General features: G+C 37.1%; 1 protein-coding gene across 1 annotated transcript in view; it reads left to right on the top strand.

Annotated features, from left to right (window-relative positions):
* The first annotated feature begins 1583 nt into the window (after window positions 1–1583).
* The window catches only part of LOC117232469 (neurogenic protein mastermind), a 239436-nt gene continuing 221936 nt past the window's right edge, over window positions 1584–19083 (top strand). Inside the window, 1 exon segment of the mRNA XM_033492229.1 lies at window positions 1584–2790. Coding sequence (XP_033348120.1) covers window positions 2299–2790 — 492 coding nt within the window. The 5' untranslated portion in view covers window positions 1584–2298.

The following is a 19083-nucleotide window of genomic DNA, read 5'->3' as shown; positions in this document are numbered from 1 at the left end:
AATAGCTAAAAAATTGATAGAAATGATCAAAAATACATTTAAAAATACTAATAAAACATAAAGGTAAAAATATCACAAACATTCCTCAAACACTTTTGTATTATACAAAATAATTTTCAGATGTTATCCATCACTTTTCGAAGACTTAAAACGACAAACTATGGAAACGCGTCCCTATATTAGAGTTAGAGGGGAGCAGTCCAGAGCGGGGTAATGGAATACGTAAGTGTAGGAGAAAGGGAGAAGGACATAGTCTAGAAAGAAGACAGAGAAGGAGCAAAGGGAACGCGTGAGTAACCCGTCTCGTGCATGTAGATTGTAGATTCAAAGCTGTGGCGCTGTGGCACGGGCAGTTGGCACAGGCACGGTGCGGAGGTATCCGACCAAGAGTGAAAAACCCCTCTCTGTTACTATCCCATCTTTCTCTCTTTCTAGCATATCTCACTCGGCCGCCTTCCTTCTACTTCTCCTACTTCTCCTACCATTTCCCCTTCCATTGGCGTGTTTTCTTTTTCCAGCACACTCGTGCCGATCTATCGATCTCTCGCTCGCTCTCCCAGTCTTTTCCTTTCTTTCTACAGAGGCCGCAGCACGCTGCCCTCGCTCAACTACCTGTTGTGACGTCCAACGTGCACTCGACGACGCTCCGGGACAATCGAAAGATTCAGCGCACGCGGCATACGCTGCTGTTTTCCGTGTAATACCGTATATACTGTTCCTCATGGTCGGTAGGGACAGTAGAACGCTCGCACACCGGCCTCCGCGCGCAAGAAAGTCTTTCGTTGGTAAAGCGTGTGCCTGATCCGCGAACCAGAGCTGATATTACCCCGCGAAAAGCTTGTCCCATACTCCCACTACGATCTTGCTTCCCGTCTCTCGCGTGGACGTGCGACGCTATGAGAAAGAGAGAGTGAAAGAGACAAAGAACGAAAAGAGAGAGAGAAAACGGTTAGAGAGAGCTTCTTATTGAAAGATTGTACTTAAACTTTAGCAACTAAAGAGGGCATTGGAGACATATTTCTGCATGTATGCAAGGAACAATACATGTCGACTTTTCTGCTGCTTCACACGTTGTGTTGTATCGATTATCATTTCAGTAAATCGTAGAGCAGTTCCATTTTCTGTGAGTTTGGATATGTTTTTGTGTAGATTATGAAACGAGGTAATTTGTATCTTATCTGTCACTTTTTATTTGAGAAGGTTATGCAAATTGATTATTAACTTGTAAATGATAAAAAAGCTTAGAATATATTTGTTTATTATTAATTAGATGTTTTCGTTAACATTCTATTTCAATTTTCTAGACAGGATTCAGTAACTAGAATACTTCATATTCCTTCGTGCATACATTTTAGACCGGATAATATAAATAATCATATATGTATATAACAGTATATTAATTGTAAATATATATCACGGGACATCATACTCTAATTTCAGTAAATTTGTAGTATTTTCTTGTTAAATATATTTATCATCGAAGAAAACATTATATAAAAACATAAAAACACAATCTCGTAACCGACAAACGCTCATAGTTGGTATTGAACAGAATCTAAGAAAGTATGAATTTCATACGTGGCGCCAACTACGCTTAGTTGTAAAGATCACTATCAGATGGCGTGGCAATTTGGGCGCCTCTTGTATACACGGACTTCCCAGGCCCTGAACTTAGTCGCGCGCGGTGAACGTTCCGTCCTACTGTCGAATCTTCGCGCGCGTCTCGTCAACAGTGACAGTTCGAAAACTTCTTTCACATGGAATGTGAAACGTGACGAACTTTGTTTATAGTGTGTTGCTTTATCATTCAGCTTCGCGATTAATCGTTTGATGAAAAAGCAAATTGTCGAAGGACCGTGAGTGCGTATCGAACGACAATATCAACGAGGATTTATACATTGAGTGATATCGTGTGTCTTATGTGTATCGGCCGTGCGTGCTATACGCTATATACTATCGAACGTATCGAATTGAGTGAAACTGTGAAACGATCGGACAATCGACGCGAAGCTTGGTACATCGTTGAAAAGTATAACCGGCGTTGTTGTTTATACAAGACAGGACGAAGTTAAGCGCGCGGTGCAGCGGTGTCGAGGCGCGAACGACGCGACGACATATTCCAAATGCGTCTTGACCGGAAGTTGAGGATCGTCACATTGGCAGGGTGGCAGAGGATGCCCGGCTGGAGGGCAACGGCGGGAGACGAGGTCGCAGCAGTAGCAGTAGCGTGCGTCAGGCGCTTCGGTAGCAGAGGTTCTCACTGAGCTGGCTTACCCTGCAGTGGATTTAGGGGGCTGTATGGAGGCCGGGGGGCTCCTGCCCCGCCAGCCCCCGCAAGGCCCCCCCGGCACTGCGCCTGGCCCAATCTCGGTCTGCGTGGGCCAGGCTAATACCAATACTAATAACGCCAATAACGTAAACAATCTTCAGAACACCGTTCTAGCCCAATCAGCCGGGATTCACGATTTGAACGCGGCCGGTCAGTTGAATATAACAAGTCAACAGCTGCAGTTGCAGCAACAAATGGGTCAAGCACCTGGCATGGGTGAAGTACTCACCCCCAAGAGACAGGCGGTTGTGGATCGCCTCAGACGTAGGATCGAAAGTTATCGACGTAGACAGACCGATTGTATACCGAGATTCGATCAAAGCTTCAACGGTTTGTGCGAACAGAATATTCAGGACACACTGGTGCTGAAACAACGTTTCCTCGAGAGTAAGGCGAAACGACAAGTAAAGAAAACGGACAAGAAGCAAAGCGAGCCGGTCGGTCTCTCCAGCGTTCACGTGGTGAGTCATTTACTCTACTTGTTGGCTTTCGTCTGTCTCCCGTTCGAGTTCCACGTCGCGCGCGTTTACAGAGTTCTAGCGTAGGTGCTCGCGCTGGTGCGAGCGTGCGCGCGCGCGCTTTCATAAGTACATGCCGGTCGTCAACCTTCCTCTTCTTCCAAACTTCTTATCGCATGTTCTTCTCTTTCGCGCGCGTGACCTTGTTATTTTGTGCACTCGCTTCCGTCTACCGACGGGCAAGATTAATGACGCTTCGCGTACACGATGACGGGGACGACGGATTGTATCGTCGGTGCTATTGTGTTTACTCATCCGGAACGATTTGAGTTCCACTCCAAACATCGCGATAATCGGCTGTTAACGATCATCGTAAATTATCGATGATATACGTTACAAATTTTCTCGTCGAAAATGAAGCAGGCTCGGACATTTACGATCGAGGAGCGTTCCTCTTTCTTCATAGTTACGATGTGTATCGTGCAAATATGTAGGCGCGCGCGCGTGCACGATCCAGAAACGCAATCGTCGAGGGTCACGCGATTGAGAACATCTAAACTGTGTAGTATGTATATAGCGAGTAAGCGGCACTCGGCAACTTGCCGGGTCAAGATTCTACTACACAGGTTTGGAATCGAAGCGCGGGCGTAATGAAATACCATGCTCTTTACACCTATCCTACCAAGTTTCATTTACAAAGCACTCGATGAACTGTTACCGTGCACTGATAATATTTGCAATGTTTTGCTCACCGAATTTTCGGAATATTCCCTGGCAATTTGACAAATATTTCTAAAAGGTTAGAGTCTCTTAAGGTCGCGTAATTTTTTATTGGCGATTATAATCTAGGATATTGTTTTATCTACAAGTCTTTTATTTTTTTACATTATAATATCCGTTAATATACAAGTAGAAGTTGATTTTCGAATACACTCGTGTTAGAAAACATTCGAACTGTTGATTGCTGCTGCTGTTCTATATTAGGTTTCGAACACACGAGTCATTCAATTAAAAGCATAATTTAGCAATTACGTGTAGCACATACAATCATATGCAAATGCCATTCGTACATAAAATTCAATTCATTCTTGTGAATAATCTAAAATCTATCCTCTGTTTCATTCAGTATACATAACTGTATATTTTTCCAATATAATTTTCCAATTTATAACAGGTAAACCCTGGTACAAATTATAAAAATTCATGTAGCTTGAAATTTCTTTTTCTATGTGTAATTCTTAATAAAGCTACTAACTTAGAAAAACAAGAAGAAGTTCGAAAAATATCGAAACTGTCCACTCGCAGTATCACCGACTCATGAACTTAGACTGTTTCTTGCTTTTTTAATATTATTTTTAACACTTAATCATTTCAAAAGTATAAGTCAATAAGTCCGGGAAATATCTGATAAAAGATAAATCTTGCAAACATCTTGCAAAGTTCAATACAACGCTTGCGAGTCAACAAGCGTTAAAGTCCGATATTTTTTAAAGCTCGAATATTTAACAAGTTAGAAAAATATCGGTTTATTTTCCGAATCGTTTATCGCGAGAAATATGTTTCGAAAATGGCGTAGTTATTTCATGAATATCTAACAAAAAAGAAAATAAATCTTACAAGCTTTGCTTTATGAAGTGCAACTAAAATGTTGCTATCCCGTATCGATAAAACCTGACCTTACTTTAACTGCTTTTTCCAACGTTGCGTGGGTTAACAACGAATACATATTTTTTTTCGAAGCAATCTTTAAACAGTAGAATAACTTTTTTATTATGAACCGTTAAATTGTGTTCTATTTCCGTATGATTGACGTAACAGATATCAGTTCCTTGCAGTTACTTGCTTCGGTTATTTAATTTACGAAAGGTTATACTAAACTATTTTTAAATTAAGAAATTTAGTTAATATGAAAAGCTTATATCCTCGTTTATTAACACATACGTAAATCCCCATTTCTTATAATCACATCACATTCTCAGAGGTTTAATTAGATATACCATAATACAATTCCTAAATATACAGATATATACTGTACGAATGAAGGCAATATTTTAAATTGCTAGTTCGTCATATTTTCCACGGAAAAATATTTCTCTACCAGGCGCCCTTTATTTTCTCGATAATATCAGTCGTTTGTGCCGTCTAAAAAGCGATTCGAAACAGGTGGATGTGCACAAAGTATCGTTAAATCGTGGGCTCTCTACCTACGTCGCTTACCTGTAGGCGTTCGATTCGAGACGTCCCATATTAACCTTGGATTTACGTCAATGCAGGGGCGTTCTACGCCGGTACGTATAACGTCATTGTCACGAACTTATACGCGATGCGTTTATTCCGACCTTCACAGAGCCTGCTGTCAACCTTTCCTACAACGAGGTGCAAATGTTCTTTCTACATTTTTCGTTTTCTTTTCCTTTTTTTAATTCGCAATGTTTACACCCACTTTCTTCCTTTATCACCTTCGATATTATTCTGTAAGAAGTAGGAGATGAAGTATGCGCTTATGTCGTATCTTTTTAATTATAAAATTATGCTGTAGTTCTAGGTTTTATGTATGTGTTGCTAATATTTGATTTCAATGGAAACGAGACTATAGTATAGAGAATTATAATTTTGCGAGGGGAACATGTTTGGCTCGTTAACTCATCTTGCTCAATTTTCCAAGAATTAATTGGAAAAAATGAAGAATGAAAAGTTTTCGTTGGTTTAGTAATTATCAAACACGGTATTTGATTTATTGCTTAAGTAAAAAAGATATTGATTTATTTGTAAAACTTCAATTTTAACTTCAAAGTTTTAAGTAAATTAATAATTGAATAGCCACACACATATAGTATCAATTTATTAGGATATTTCATTTGGTTATATAAATCGGAAGATTAAATTTAAGTTTTGAGTTGTCTGTGCTTTGTAAAGGTATGCCAAGGTATGATGAGTATTTGAACACTGACAATTCATTATCATTATCTGATGGTTGATCGCATATTAATGCTAGTGGTAACATCTCGTTAGTTGGATAGATAGGATGTTGGTTATAAATCTTCGCTGATTTGGTTATCTTGCCCATGAGATTTGTGCGTTCTAGTTTCGAGTAAATACATTTTGAATTTCAATCAGTCTCGAGTACAACTCTTACAACTTAGATATAAATACTATAATCTTTCTGTGTTATATTTAACATCTGTGATAAGTTAAATACAAATTCATAGAATTCTCTTTCGAGATCTCCTTGATACTTCATTCCCCCATTTTATTCCAATACAAAAATTTAATTGCAATCAATCAAATATCCATCGAGTATAGATTCAATTATTTGATACAGACTTGGAAACATTTATTTCATTAGTTCCTTTATTTTCTTAACTGGTTCGACAAAATAATTTGTTTAATGTATCAATCGATATTCAATACAAATTCACAAAAATTTTATGTCAGAGAGTACTTCGTTCTACTGATTCTCTTATAATTTATTTATTAAACACGTGAAACTAATGCTATGTTAACGAAGCATAATTTTTTTGAAGTTTTGTGTCAATGAATATTTCGTTTCTTACTTCCTTCATATTCTTTATTTATCGATTTTATTGGAAAAATTAAGTTCATTTATTTGGCGTTAGATATATTTATTTAATCGAATAACCAATATAAATCTATAGGATTGTATTTCAATAATAAACTCCATTAATTGATTTTACTGCAACATAAAAATCACGAATGTATTCAGTATCAATCCGTAAAGTAATTTTTCATTTCTTCGAATTCGTCTCAGGTTACCAAGCTAATAAAAGTAATAATCGAGTAATCGTATACTCGAGTCCATTTGATAAAATATACTCTATCGATTCTCAAGTATTAGTATTGCTCGAGTGTTTATACGATCTGTCTAATAAAATCAGTTCAAGATTTTCTAATTCGTATTATTATCTAAAAGATTTTTACACGCAATCCAGCTATCGGCGTAAGAAATTGATTAATTTGAAATAAGAGAATATTCTTTAAACTGAACGGTCGAAATACAAAACGTTTGATCGCATCTAAATTAAAGCGAAACCAAAAATACATCGGCACGCTATTTACAGAGACGATAAGCGACGATAAGTGTATCAACCGTTTATACAAATGCGCATTGACGCAATGTTATTTCTTATCCACGTGAAAGAACTGATCTTTGTTCATCAAATTTCTTCGTCGTTTTACAACTAGTTTCTGACAATCGTTTTCAGTCAAGGTTATTCGCGTTAGGATAAAAGAAAGCGTTTAATCCTTAATTGATAAAGTTAGCTTATAAACCCATAATAGTTGAGATTAAGTTGCTTTTAATTTTACAATATTTCATTTTAATTTTCTGGTTGAAAACTATTTCTTTGCCACTAAAACTATATACCAAAATAGTTAGAATAATCAATTTGTAATTTTCCATAGAAATTTTATAAATTCACAGCGATGCGTTTCTTAAATATTTCAAGCATTCTCTGTAATACGTATAAGTAAAAACTTTGTTTTCCTTGCATTCCTTTCGTATAGCGTTCATTTTGATTCATTTATTTCAAGTCCTATAGTTGTCAATGATTTTATCGTTAATTATACCTATCCGTAAATATCCGCAATCTAGCGATCACCAATAATGAATCAACGATTCCAACGTAGGGTTAGAACGAGAAAAATTTGCACAGCGTGCAAAAATACGGATGCAAATCCATGTTTCCAGAATAGATCGGACGGTTATCGCTTGTGTATGCACTATGCACGTATTACGTGACAAGCGTCCTCACGCCCGAACCGATTGTATCGAGGGAAAAGCTGACGGTTAAAATAGTCGTCGCACGAAACTTTTATTAGCTTCGTGTTTAATTGGTCGATTAGCTGGATGATAGACTAAATTAAAAGAGAGAGGGGTATGCAGAAAGGTAAGTGAGAAACTGTATATCGACTTGTGAAAGTTCAAAACATTCGGTGTGTGTGTGTACGCGTTGTTCGTTAATTAAACGAACCTCGTCCCGTAAAACGTGAAAGCAAACTATTATTTATAGCAGGATAAATAAAAGAGGTTTACCAACTCGGCGACGTGTGCGACTTTTTAAATCTGGATAAAATATTATATGGGAAAATTTACAGTTAAGTGAAACACTTAAGATTACACATTTGAGATTCAAATAAATATATTTTGTCTATCGTTTCTAAAACACATAATAGGAAAGTTTGAAATAAGATATTTATATGAAAAGAAATCCCCTAATAGAATAAAATGGGAAATAGAGGCAAATTAAGTATCTTTATTAATAACAAGTGCTTATATTACAAATTGCTTTTTTTCAATGTACAACAAATTCGATTCTAGGATATTCAAAACTAAAAGGAAATTAAGATGTGTGAAGATTGTAAAGACAGCAACCCAGCACACTGCCTGTTATATTAATAATTGAGCTTTTGTCTCTTCTTTTCACTTCGCTTCCGGGTTTACTGGGACAGAAATGCATGAAATTCGCGTAGAATTTGTAGGTTACTAAAACATCTAAATTATACATTGAAATTGAAATTCTTATTCCACCAGATCTGCTATTATTGTTTGCACAGGTTGCACCAATGCGATGTTTTCACATTTTTGAGTACTCTAACGATATACGTCCGCCATCGGATGTTGATAATTCGTCACGACGCGCGACGTAGATTACGATGGGTCTCTTTTCACTGTTATCAGGTCGCACAATTTTCAACTGAAATTAATCATTCCTTTTATCTGCGTTACATTATTGCGCAGATCCGTGTCTGGCTCTTCACGCAACTTTTGATTTTATTAATACACATATGCTACTTTCACCGAGTTCTTGTCTACCTTATCTTCTATCGAACTGTTAATAACGTTCAATATGCGACTTCTTTCTCTCGCGATTTTCGATATACAGAGGTAGCATGATATTCATAATTTTTTTATTCTTGGAATGGAGTCTGGTTTGACCTTGATGGAGATGGTTAGGATAAAAGTCTACTCACACGTGCTACTGTGAATTAATTCTGAAACAATAATAATAATTTTCTAGATACATCCTTTTTGTAATTCAATTTTTTTATCAATTAGAAAATTATTATTATCGAGTATCAGACTGATTCTTGGTCATCGTTGATGATTCTCGAATTCTTTACATAATTCTATTATGTAACGATAATGAGGGAAGTAGAAAGTTTAAGAACAGTTTCGTGTACTGCGGCGTGGCAAACGTATTATCTCTTTATAGTGGCGATAGAAAATATGAAGTGAATAGAATGGAAAGTAGTAGTTTGAAGATACAGCCTGGGTAATTGTTATCACGATTTACCTAATGGAGGCAAGTACAAAATACACTTCGATAGTTTGTATTACTACTACTATATTTTATTAATCAATATGCATTTATATATACAGGGTGGTTGGCAACTGGTTGTACAAGCGGAAAGGGGGTGATTCTACGCGAAAAAAGAAGTCGAAAATATAGAATAAAAATTTTTCGTTTAAGGCTTTGTTTTCGAGAAAATCGACTTTGAATTTTCACTCGGTACGCGTGCACTTTATCACATCTTGTTATAACGGATCTCACTGTAGATCGTTGTTTCGATGGAAAAATTAAAAAAAAAATTTTTATTCTATATTTTCGACTTCTTTTTTCGCGTAGAATCACCCCCTGTGTGCTTGTACCACCAGTTACCAACCACCTTGTATATTTACCACAAACCTATAGGTCCTTTTTCAATCTGCTTAACTTGTTGTTAACTCCTTATTGAGACTCCTTAATTTATTTGTTCTTGTTTTACTTAATTCTAAATCCATTAAGCATCCCTTGATTTAGAATTGGCATTGTATAAATTGACCCACACGGCTTTGCAGTCGCGTACGTATCTTGCCAGATTATATAGCGACGCGGTTGTTTCGCTCATTCATAATAATGGCGTCGCGGCTGTATTACACTGGCTAACAATGAAGTAGCATGAGCGGCCCATACTCGCAGACCGCAACGCGGGGAAAGCTGTGGGAATCGCGATTTCCGTTGGAAGTTGACTGCGGTGAACCAGATTCTTCGCGAGTCTTCGTCGTCCTTTTCAGCGTTCCCTTTCCTTCGTTCTTCTTTTACCCACGGTGCCACGTGTTTCCGATTTGCTTGACGAATTTGGACGTTGCAATACACTTGCGTGAAAGTGACGAATTACGAGTCCAATTGAAGTAACGCGTCTCATTCAGAGAAGAGAAGTTACATTAAGACAAACGTTACGTTTGGCTAGGTTAACGCATTTAAATTGAGATGTAATAGGGAATTGATTATTGGTAATGAAGTTAACGCATTGTAAGTTGCTACATTCTAATTACCGAATTATGTTTAATGATTTTATAACATTATATTCAGTATGAACAATAAGAATAATATAAGGAAGGTTTAAGAAGATTTTTATAAATGCGGTTATTAGTTGGGATAATGAGCACGAGGGAAAAAAGTTCTCTGAAATAATTATACGCGATTGTACTTGTTTTTATTGGAAATTAAATGATTTATTTGTTTGGTGGATTATTAATTAACGTTGACGTTTCGTATAATTATCTGGTAATAAAATATCGATTTACGTTACCGCTCATAAATATCTAGATTCTTGTCGATGTAGAGTAGTGTGTAGAAATGTTAATAAGAGTTACGAAATCCTCAACTCTGGTAAATTTTAAATTATGTTTAAAATTTAATCGGGTGAATACGTTAAGAAGTTTATTTTTCGCTTCTGTCAAATATTCGCTGTCTTTCAAATATCGTTCAACGTGCCTTCAAAATAGTCTTCTTTACCAGGAACTTATTTTTCTACCAAACATAACAAATCATCAACAACTAATATCCAACGAAATACTTAGAAGTAAAAGAAACGAAAGAAAAACTATGGAATTAATTTGTTTCACTCCATATAACCTCGCCAGCAACGGTAGTCTTTCCCGTGTTTACACCGTGCCGTTGGAATCACTTTACCATTATTCGTTCGCGTTCATCTTTATTCAAGCTCATCTAACGACAGAAATGACACGTGCCAGAGAGCGCATCCTGAGAAATAGGTTTGGTGGGATCGATGGCATCGGTGCTCAACTGCGTTCATGTTTATATGTAAGTAGTTAGCCGGTATTACGCGTCCTCGGCAAGTCGGTAATGCGAAAAGGATTCGAGGTTATTTGTTCGAGTTCGTTGTTATCCGACTCTACCTCGCCAGTGACTCACGTGCTGAACGGCCGAGACTGACGGGATCAGACACAGTGGTACTCGATTCACGCACATTTTGCGCACGCGGTCGTCGGATTCGAGCACCTTTTTGTGAAATTACGATTTCCTTCATCCGTCTAACGATGTTCTGTTTTTGTGGATTCTTGTTTCCCTTTCTTAACTCTTTTCTTGTAGGACCGGATAAAGAGTCCTGTTACTTCAATATTTTCCAGAATTTTGCCTATAATACTTCATTGCAAATGACAGTATGTACAATACGATGAAGAATTTTGGTAATAGTGTAGTATGATAAAATTTGGGAATTTGGTAATAATAATAACTCAATTGAGCGCGATTAAAATATTTTAGTAGAAGAAACTTTTTATGATTGCTCATCTATTGCTTTATCTTCAAAATTGTTTTTAATAAGTTGGAATGCTGAAATAAATTTCGTTTTCCAGTGACTATTTCAAACAGCGATCGGAACGACTTTCGCTGTAAATTGTTATCGTCCTGTCTTTATACGCGTACAATGTCGAAGTGTATTTACTATCAATCCTTCTGTCCCTATTATGTACATAGTTCTTGGTATGATCGAATGGATATAATAAGAATGATAATAATAATATAGTATAGCGAAGTATAATTTTAATACAAATATGATTTAACGGATGATTTGTAAAATTATATAATAAAAGAACGTAATAAGTGACATCAAATTCATTGACTAAATGAAATGGAACGGAGAAGAAAAGGAGTAACAGGAACTTAGTAGAAAATTCTTACAAATGGATAAATGAAACTGTGTTTGACTTATGCGATGAAAAGTTTTTAGAAAGATGGTAAATTTATTAATATCTTTTAAAGATTTTACTTTTTAAACAATCTTTAAATTTTGTTTATCTAAAAGGCAAACACACAAATACATCATTCTAAGGAGGAATAACAAAAAAGTACACGAAAAATAATGTGACACAATCGGTTAAAAGAAAGACAGAAGTTAATGATTCTTTGCCACCGCGGTTTCAAGCCTCTCCTTTCTTCGTAAGCGATCGAGAACTCAACATTCGTTACGGTGTTGTCATTACACTGGCTCGACAACTCTTATTGCAATCTATTAGTCAAACGCCCACTGACAATTTAGGAGTATCGTGTCAGCCGTCTGCATCGTTCCTCCAATTCCTTTCCCTTCATTGCAAACATAATCAAACCATGAACATCGATCCTTGAGCATCGTCGTTCTTCTCTGAATCTCTGGATAGATGGATTTTCTAGCCTCTTGTATAATGATTTACTAATAAAACTAGTGAATTTACAAGTAGAAAATCAGAGTTCGATCAAGCTTGTAAGATCGTCGTAAGATCTTGTAGAAGACTTTAGCTTGTATGATTCATATTGTTGGATGTTATCAGACGTACATTATATTGCCTTGGAGAAGTATATCGGAATATAAAAGAGTCAGTTTTGTTAAAATAAATTGTATTTTCGTCAACGTTATACTAGAATATTTATAATCAGCCAGTAGCAACTTTTATGACAAAACGTATTACTTTAGAGAAGTATCCGAATAAATAGGAAGACATTAAATTATGTTTATAGACTATTTCAAACCATGGATCACGTTAATATCTTCTTGGTAACATTGTTGTAAGTAACTTTGTAAAATTACTCTTTTAGATATACGAGGCATTAATTTTGCAGTAAAATTGGAGGAAAGATTATTTTGTTAAAAATACCCTTATCATGTGTTTATGATAATAAGAACACGGGATGACCGCATGTCAGATAGACAACTTAACCACATAACATTTTTTTATTTCCTTCCAATTTCTAGAGAAGAAACGAGTTCTAAGAAAGAGTCGATCATCCTAATGATTCTCACGTAAACTCTCCCCAATTTTTCAACCCAAAAATATTCCCAAACTATCACATTTTAGCCTAACTGCTTCCTCTGTCTTGTTAATTCTCGTTTAACCTGTGCGCGTGAATCAAAGCGCGATCTTGAGAGATCGTAAATTATCTGGAAAGCCTCATTGATGGGCTGGTTCAATTGTACCAATGAGAGACGATCGACTCGGTTCCCTGGAGAGAAAGAATGACTTGAAAATGAGTCTCGTGCTCTCCGTGCATCGGTGTGACGGGTAACAATGAAGAAGAAACGGTAGAAGCGAAAGGATGAGAGGGGAGAAGGAGACCAGACTGGGTTCTGCTCCACCTACGATCTTGCAACCTGGTCGCCGCCGTAGTCGTCGTCGTCTGGTCTGGTCTGGTCTGGTCGTGACTGAAGCACCTCCGCCAAATAGGTCTACTCACCTTGGACGACAAGTTGACAGGACACCGAGAGGAAAGGTACAGAAGGATACTGGACCACAGGAGGGAGGCGGAGGTTGACGCGTCTTTCTATGTGCATGATTTGCATCACGTGTCACGCACCAGGTTCACCGATTGGCCGGATAGGAACGGTGGTTCTCATGCGTACCGATTCGACAGTTCCAACGTCACGTTTCCTTTCGTATATTTCTTTCATAAGTATGTGTTTCATCTTGATGTGGATACTTGGGATCTGCCTGGAAATGTATTTACAGTAATTTCTTCTTTTATGATTTTTGTTTGTGACTAGGATTTTTACGCGTTTATGAAAACTTGAAATGTAAAGAAATGTGTATAAAATGCAGATCATATGCAAAGGTATATAGAATATTGAAAGTAAAGTTGTTATATTTTAAGCGCAAAACAAATTTCTATTTATTTCCAATTTTTTTAATCGTATTCATAAGAACAGGAAGTTGCAGAAATGTCCTGTTCATGGCGATCATATAGGTTTGGTAGGTCTCGATGATACGTCGAAGTTGATGGTATCTGGTTATACAATTTTTATGAAACGGCACACGTAAATATTTGATACTTTCGACGAAAGAACAACATGCAGATTAATTATTAATATTTGTTCTTAAGCAATCCTTTCCATGTCAAGGAAACCCGAAATTTTGGAATAAGCTTACGAAATATCACAACGTCTGACCTTCGAATTCTTGATCCTTGACTTTCGAGTCGGATTGGAAATTTCTTGATGAATTCCAATTTCATTTGTAATAGTATGGCTACATACGTCCTTTTCGACGCAAAAATTATCTTGTAGCCTCTTTGCCTTCTAACGTACTTATGATTTACACTCGTGATACACAGCTTACGAACAGAACCAACACGAAATCGCAATTGCAACAGCGTGTAGGTATCTTGATCGTCGTGTTTTAAAACCCGAACATTATTAAACATCTCTCCGGGCAATGTCAGCTATTAAAAAAAATTAGATTACAAACCGATTGCTTAAAAGGATTATAAATTCTAAAATTCCCATAATCTTGCTCAATTTGGTTGAGATATCGTGGATAGAAAAGGACGAAAAGATAGTAACTCGTAGATGTAAACGATCGAAATATCTGAGCTCCAGCGCTGTTCCAATCGCAACAATATACGCGACCGTTCAAAGGTGTTATCTTCGTGAAATGCAGATTGCCTTGTGTTCGATTCGCAGAATCTCAAGGCTATATCAGCCAGCGTGATGCTTGCGAGAGCCGTTTCGACCTGTACACGCGTTGTAATGCTGTCATAACGGTGTGGCTGAAGATAATTTCAGGACACCGAGTATTTGTTGACACGATCGTGTCACGCTGGATGTAAACGAAAATTACGTCTATTTCAGAAGCTCTATGCGAATTTTATCGCGTAGTAACCTCTACGTCAGTTACAGGCACTTTGTGCGTGAGTCGTTTCGTGAAAGACATTTGTAAAATCGTGGTCATAGTTATTATCCTTGAAAGCTATAATATTCCTGATAACTTGAAGAAATTAACACTCGATTGCAATCTATGGAATTATAATAAGTATCAAACGATAAAAATTGATTTAAGGAAATGTTTCTCTTAACCGCAAGAGAATTCGATCCCGAGAGAACTAAATTCAGGAAGATCTTTTTCTGCTTCGACTCTCTCCTCTCCGTAGGTTGCGTTATTGAAGGCTTTATTGAATACTACGCTTTACATGTGTTTAATTACCTTCTGACATTTATCTATAAAAAAATATATTCAACGACTAACATCAATCTTGGTTTAGTCGTGACTAAATGACGATCAAGTCCGTCCTGTTAATATCAATATGATAAAACAACTGAACTAAACGACAAACTTAAATACATCTAAAAGATTTTCAAATTTCCAAATTTTAAACCAAAATTAGTTACCAAAATTAGAAACGTTTCAAGAAACAGATACTCGTTCCCTTACCGATAAATCACACGCTAAACCACGTAATACACGTGACCCTCGCTTATCGATTTCCAAACTCGAGGCTTCTCTTATCGAAGTCCGAAACCAAACCAATCTATTTTCACCCTAGTCAACGTTCATCATCGGTAGCTCTAGATCGTATCTCTAAACGTTCGATGTTCGAAAAGCAAAGCGTGACCATTGGATTTTGGGAGCAAAAGTGGCGAGAACGCATTAAACGAGTATTGACGTGGCAATATATGTAACGGTCCTTCTCGGAATTCCGAAGGGTTGGAATTTGCTATGTCCTGGCCACCCAAGGAGAGCTGCAAGAGAGTGCTCTCTTCACCTTCTTCCTTCTCGAGAGAGAGCAGCAGAGACTTCGAACCCGACTTTACGTTATACGTTTTCGTACGGGTTGCCGGTTCGCTTAAATCGTTGCGTGCTTTTTCTACCTCGATTATGTTTACGAGCCGTTCACGAGTGCATTTATGATAAAGTTTATCGACGGAACGATGCGCGCGGTGGATGCGAAAATTATAACGGTGATACAATGTTCTGATTTGGTGCGGCTTAACTATAATTGAGCGCGTAAGGCAAGTTTCACACAGGAAGTAGATGGCAGTCCTGTAGACGTGTGTGACTTAACGTTTATAATAGGGATTTATTTCTTAATTTACAATTTATTAATAAATTATAATAGGAATTGCGTTAACCAGGTATGATACTATGTATGACTTACAATAGAAATTATGTATATCCCAGAGAAAATATTTAATATTTATTTACAATCGAATAAAATTATAGGATGTATCAGAAATTGTGTCTATGAGATTGGAAATCTGAGTGACGAGCTAACTCGCTTTTCTTCATTGTCACGTTAAATAATTGATTTTCCAGACAGAGATTCATTCAATTGGACATTATCTAAAATTTCATTCCGATATAGTAGAAGTGTATTTGGTAAGTTTGATTGATTAATGAAGTCTTGTTTAGTGAATTCACTTACAACTCCTATTGCATGAACGAAAAATAATAGATAGAGAGAAAAATTAGGAAACTTTAGTTAAATGAATTGTTCATTAAATTATAAAGGTCTATCGTATTCCTAACTAAAATATGCTACAGTAGCATCTGTAGTATTTTCTGTGCGGATCTTGCCTAAAGCCTCGCATCACTGTCATACTGCCGTATTGATATGTTTGATGCGGGTAAATCTGAACGAAAGGAAGAAGAAAGAAGTACGTATATATCGTGTGTTATGAAAGCGTGGGAGGCTTGCGTTTGTTTTTTAATGTGCGAAGAATTAGGGGGGAAATAGGCTGTAGGTTTACTTTGATACTTATCGGTGTTTTGGTTCTGTTTGACTGTCCATGAAAGGGCATATTATGATTTTGAAACTGATTGTTATTTGTTGACGTGGTTGATGTGGGAATGATATCACTCGATTTACTCTGTTTATATTGGAATGAAAGATGTTTGAATAGCGTGTGTCGGTTCTTCGTACTGTGAATAGTAGAAAGAAACATGGTCAAGATTTATGTAGTATCATGTATTGATAGCTTTATTGCTCTGTAAAATTCTCTTCTATCTTTTATTTGTTATCATTGAAGCTATAAAACCATGGAAAATAGGTAATTTATGATGCTTGCAGAGTTGTAATTGAAGCGCTTGTCATTCTCGCTACCAATCTTCATTTCCAAATTTCGTTATATTTCATTCAATTCGAGCAAATTATATCCTGTTTACTCCAAATTGGAATTCGGTTTATTTTTCACATCAACCGTCTACATCAATCTTCGTACTCCTTTCACAATTCTCGCATTGACGTCACTAATCGTTATACTTGATTTTTCAACGAACCAGACTTCCACAGTCTACATTCATCAAGTACCTACACCTCCTACGATCCATTACATCTTCCAAAAATATCAATACGTAATCAAAGGACGCTTTCACTCGCCAAAATTAAACACCCTACGCGGTAACTCATCGTAGGTGTAAAACCATGCATGTCTAGTCAGAAGATTTAGTATCGTCGGACAAAACTTTTGAATACACATATCCATAGAGAGAGAGAGAGAGGAAGAGAAAGAAGAGAGCCGGCTCGTCCTCGGCCCTTGGCTGTCGAAGGACGTTTATGTGATCCTCGAAAGTCGTCAAGACGATCTCTTTCTCTTTTTTTCTGGACTCCCTACGCTTGCTTTTTAATTTCGAATTTTTTATCGTTTCGAACGTAGCTAGTGATGGGATCTGAAAGAGATATACATATAAATATATGAACCTCTCAGAAGCCAAACTGATCAATCTCAGCTTTTTTTAATTTTGTAATTTTACTACATAAACACACGATCAATATTCTGTACAATTTGTCTTTAGTGCTCTAACCGATGCTTTAATTAAATCTACATTTAACTATATTCCGAAAATTCTACGAAGGTAAAATTATATTTACAAATAAAATATTCTAAAGGAAGAAAATATCCGAGGCGATACAAACGTGAACGAGAATTAAAGAGAGCAGCGAGATTCAAGACTCGAGATCAAAGATCCTACGTATCAAAACTTTCAAGAGTTCTATGTAAGCTTCGAATTGAAATGATTCGAACCGCAATAGCGTCGAAAAATTTGGAGTCGCTTCGAAGTTGAGATTCGAACACATATCGCTAAATGCGGCAACAAAAGGCTGGAGATGCAGCCACCGTTCCAAGAATCGTCCATCTCCCCGTAGCAGTCGCGGTCGTTTCTCGAGATCCCAATAAACGGTCGTTTGGCCGGTCGTTGGTAGAATGTGCGTCTGGCCCGGTGCGTGTGACTCGTGGGTGCTGGCGCGCGCGCGCGCGCCTGCCCGCGCCCATAGCAAGCGTATGTGGGTGAGTGTCGGCCCGATTTCGTGCGTTTTCGAGCAGCGACCTTCGCGTTGCTGCTGGCCAGCTCGCTTCGACAGCGTATAATAAACGCGGCTGCGTGTATACGCGTCTTCCGACAAGAGACCAAGGACGCGGTTAGGATCCAGATTTTCGAAGCTGAAAACGATTAGCAGGTTGCGAGGTGCAAGTCTGGGATGGTTTCAGGAGGTTAACTCGTGGATGGTGCAGAGCTGGGTCAATTTTGGTACGCACAGACATTTCATTTTACTTTCCACGCAACATTTACGTGTTAAAGATTAGATAGAATTTATTTGAAGTTTCTGTTGGAAAGTTTAATGGATTTGTAAATTACATGCGCAACGAACTATGATTTTAACCAGATATATCTGGATAATGTCAATAAATAATTGCTTTTATTTTGGTGGTTGATAAAGCATGGACAGTGTTGCAGCGATCGGTTGTATGGAATTGTATAGATTGATTTATATTTAGTAATTTTGGTAACTTAATTAAAGAGAGATTAGTTAGAAGATATACATCGAGGATTGTCGAATTCAATACTCTATACTGCATGAGAGGGAATACTCGGAATTTTGGAAGAAAGCCATAAAACAATATCAAATTTATTTAAATACATGAAGATTACGATTGTAGTTCTAAACTTTTCCTGTTTTTATATCTTGAAATGGTTAGGAATCCTCTATATCAGCAATAAATCAACGAATTTCTTTATCGTCCTAATAAAGATCTCCATTTACTATCAACAATGTGATTAATCTTTAATTCCAAATCATATTAGCAAACAGAAAACAATGCTTGCTCAGAAAATCCATACAGAGGGATCACTCGTAAAAGGCACAGATCACAGACAGCAGATAGTTTCAAGAACCTCTTCTAAAATCCTCTTTCTATTCCCAAACACTAAAAGATATCAGGTTACTGGCTGCTAGATCTATTGGT

This window comes from Bombus vosnesenskii, unplaced genomic scaffold (assembly GCF_011952255.1).
Source record: "Bombus vosnesenskii isolate JDL3184/JDL3185 unplaced genomic scaffold, Bvos_JDL3184-5_v1.1 scf7180000013262, whole genome shotgun sequence".
Lineage (NCBI taxonomy): Eukaryota > Metazoa > Arthropoda > Insecta > Hymenoptera > Apidae > Bombus > Bombus vosnesenskii.
Note: the sequence above shows the minus strand (reverse complement) of the source record. Positions and strands in the feature narration are given on the sequence as shown.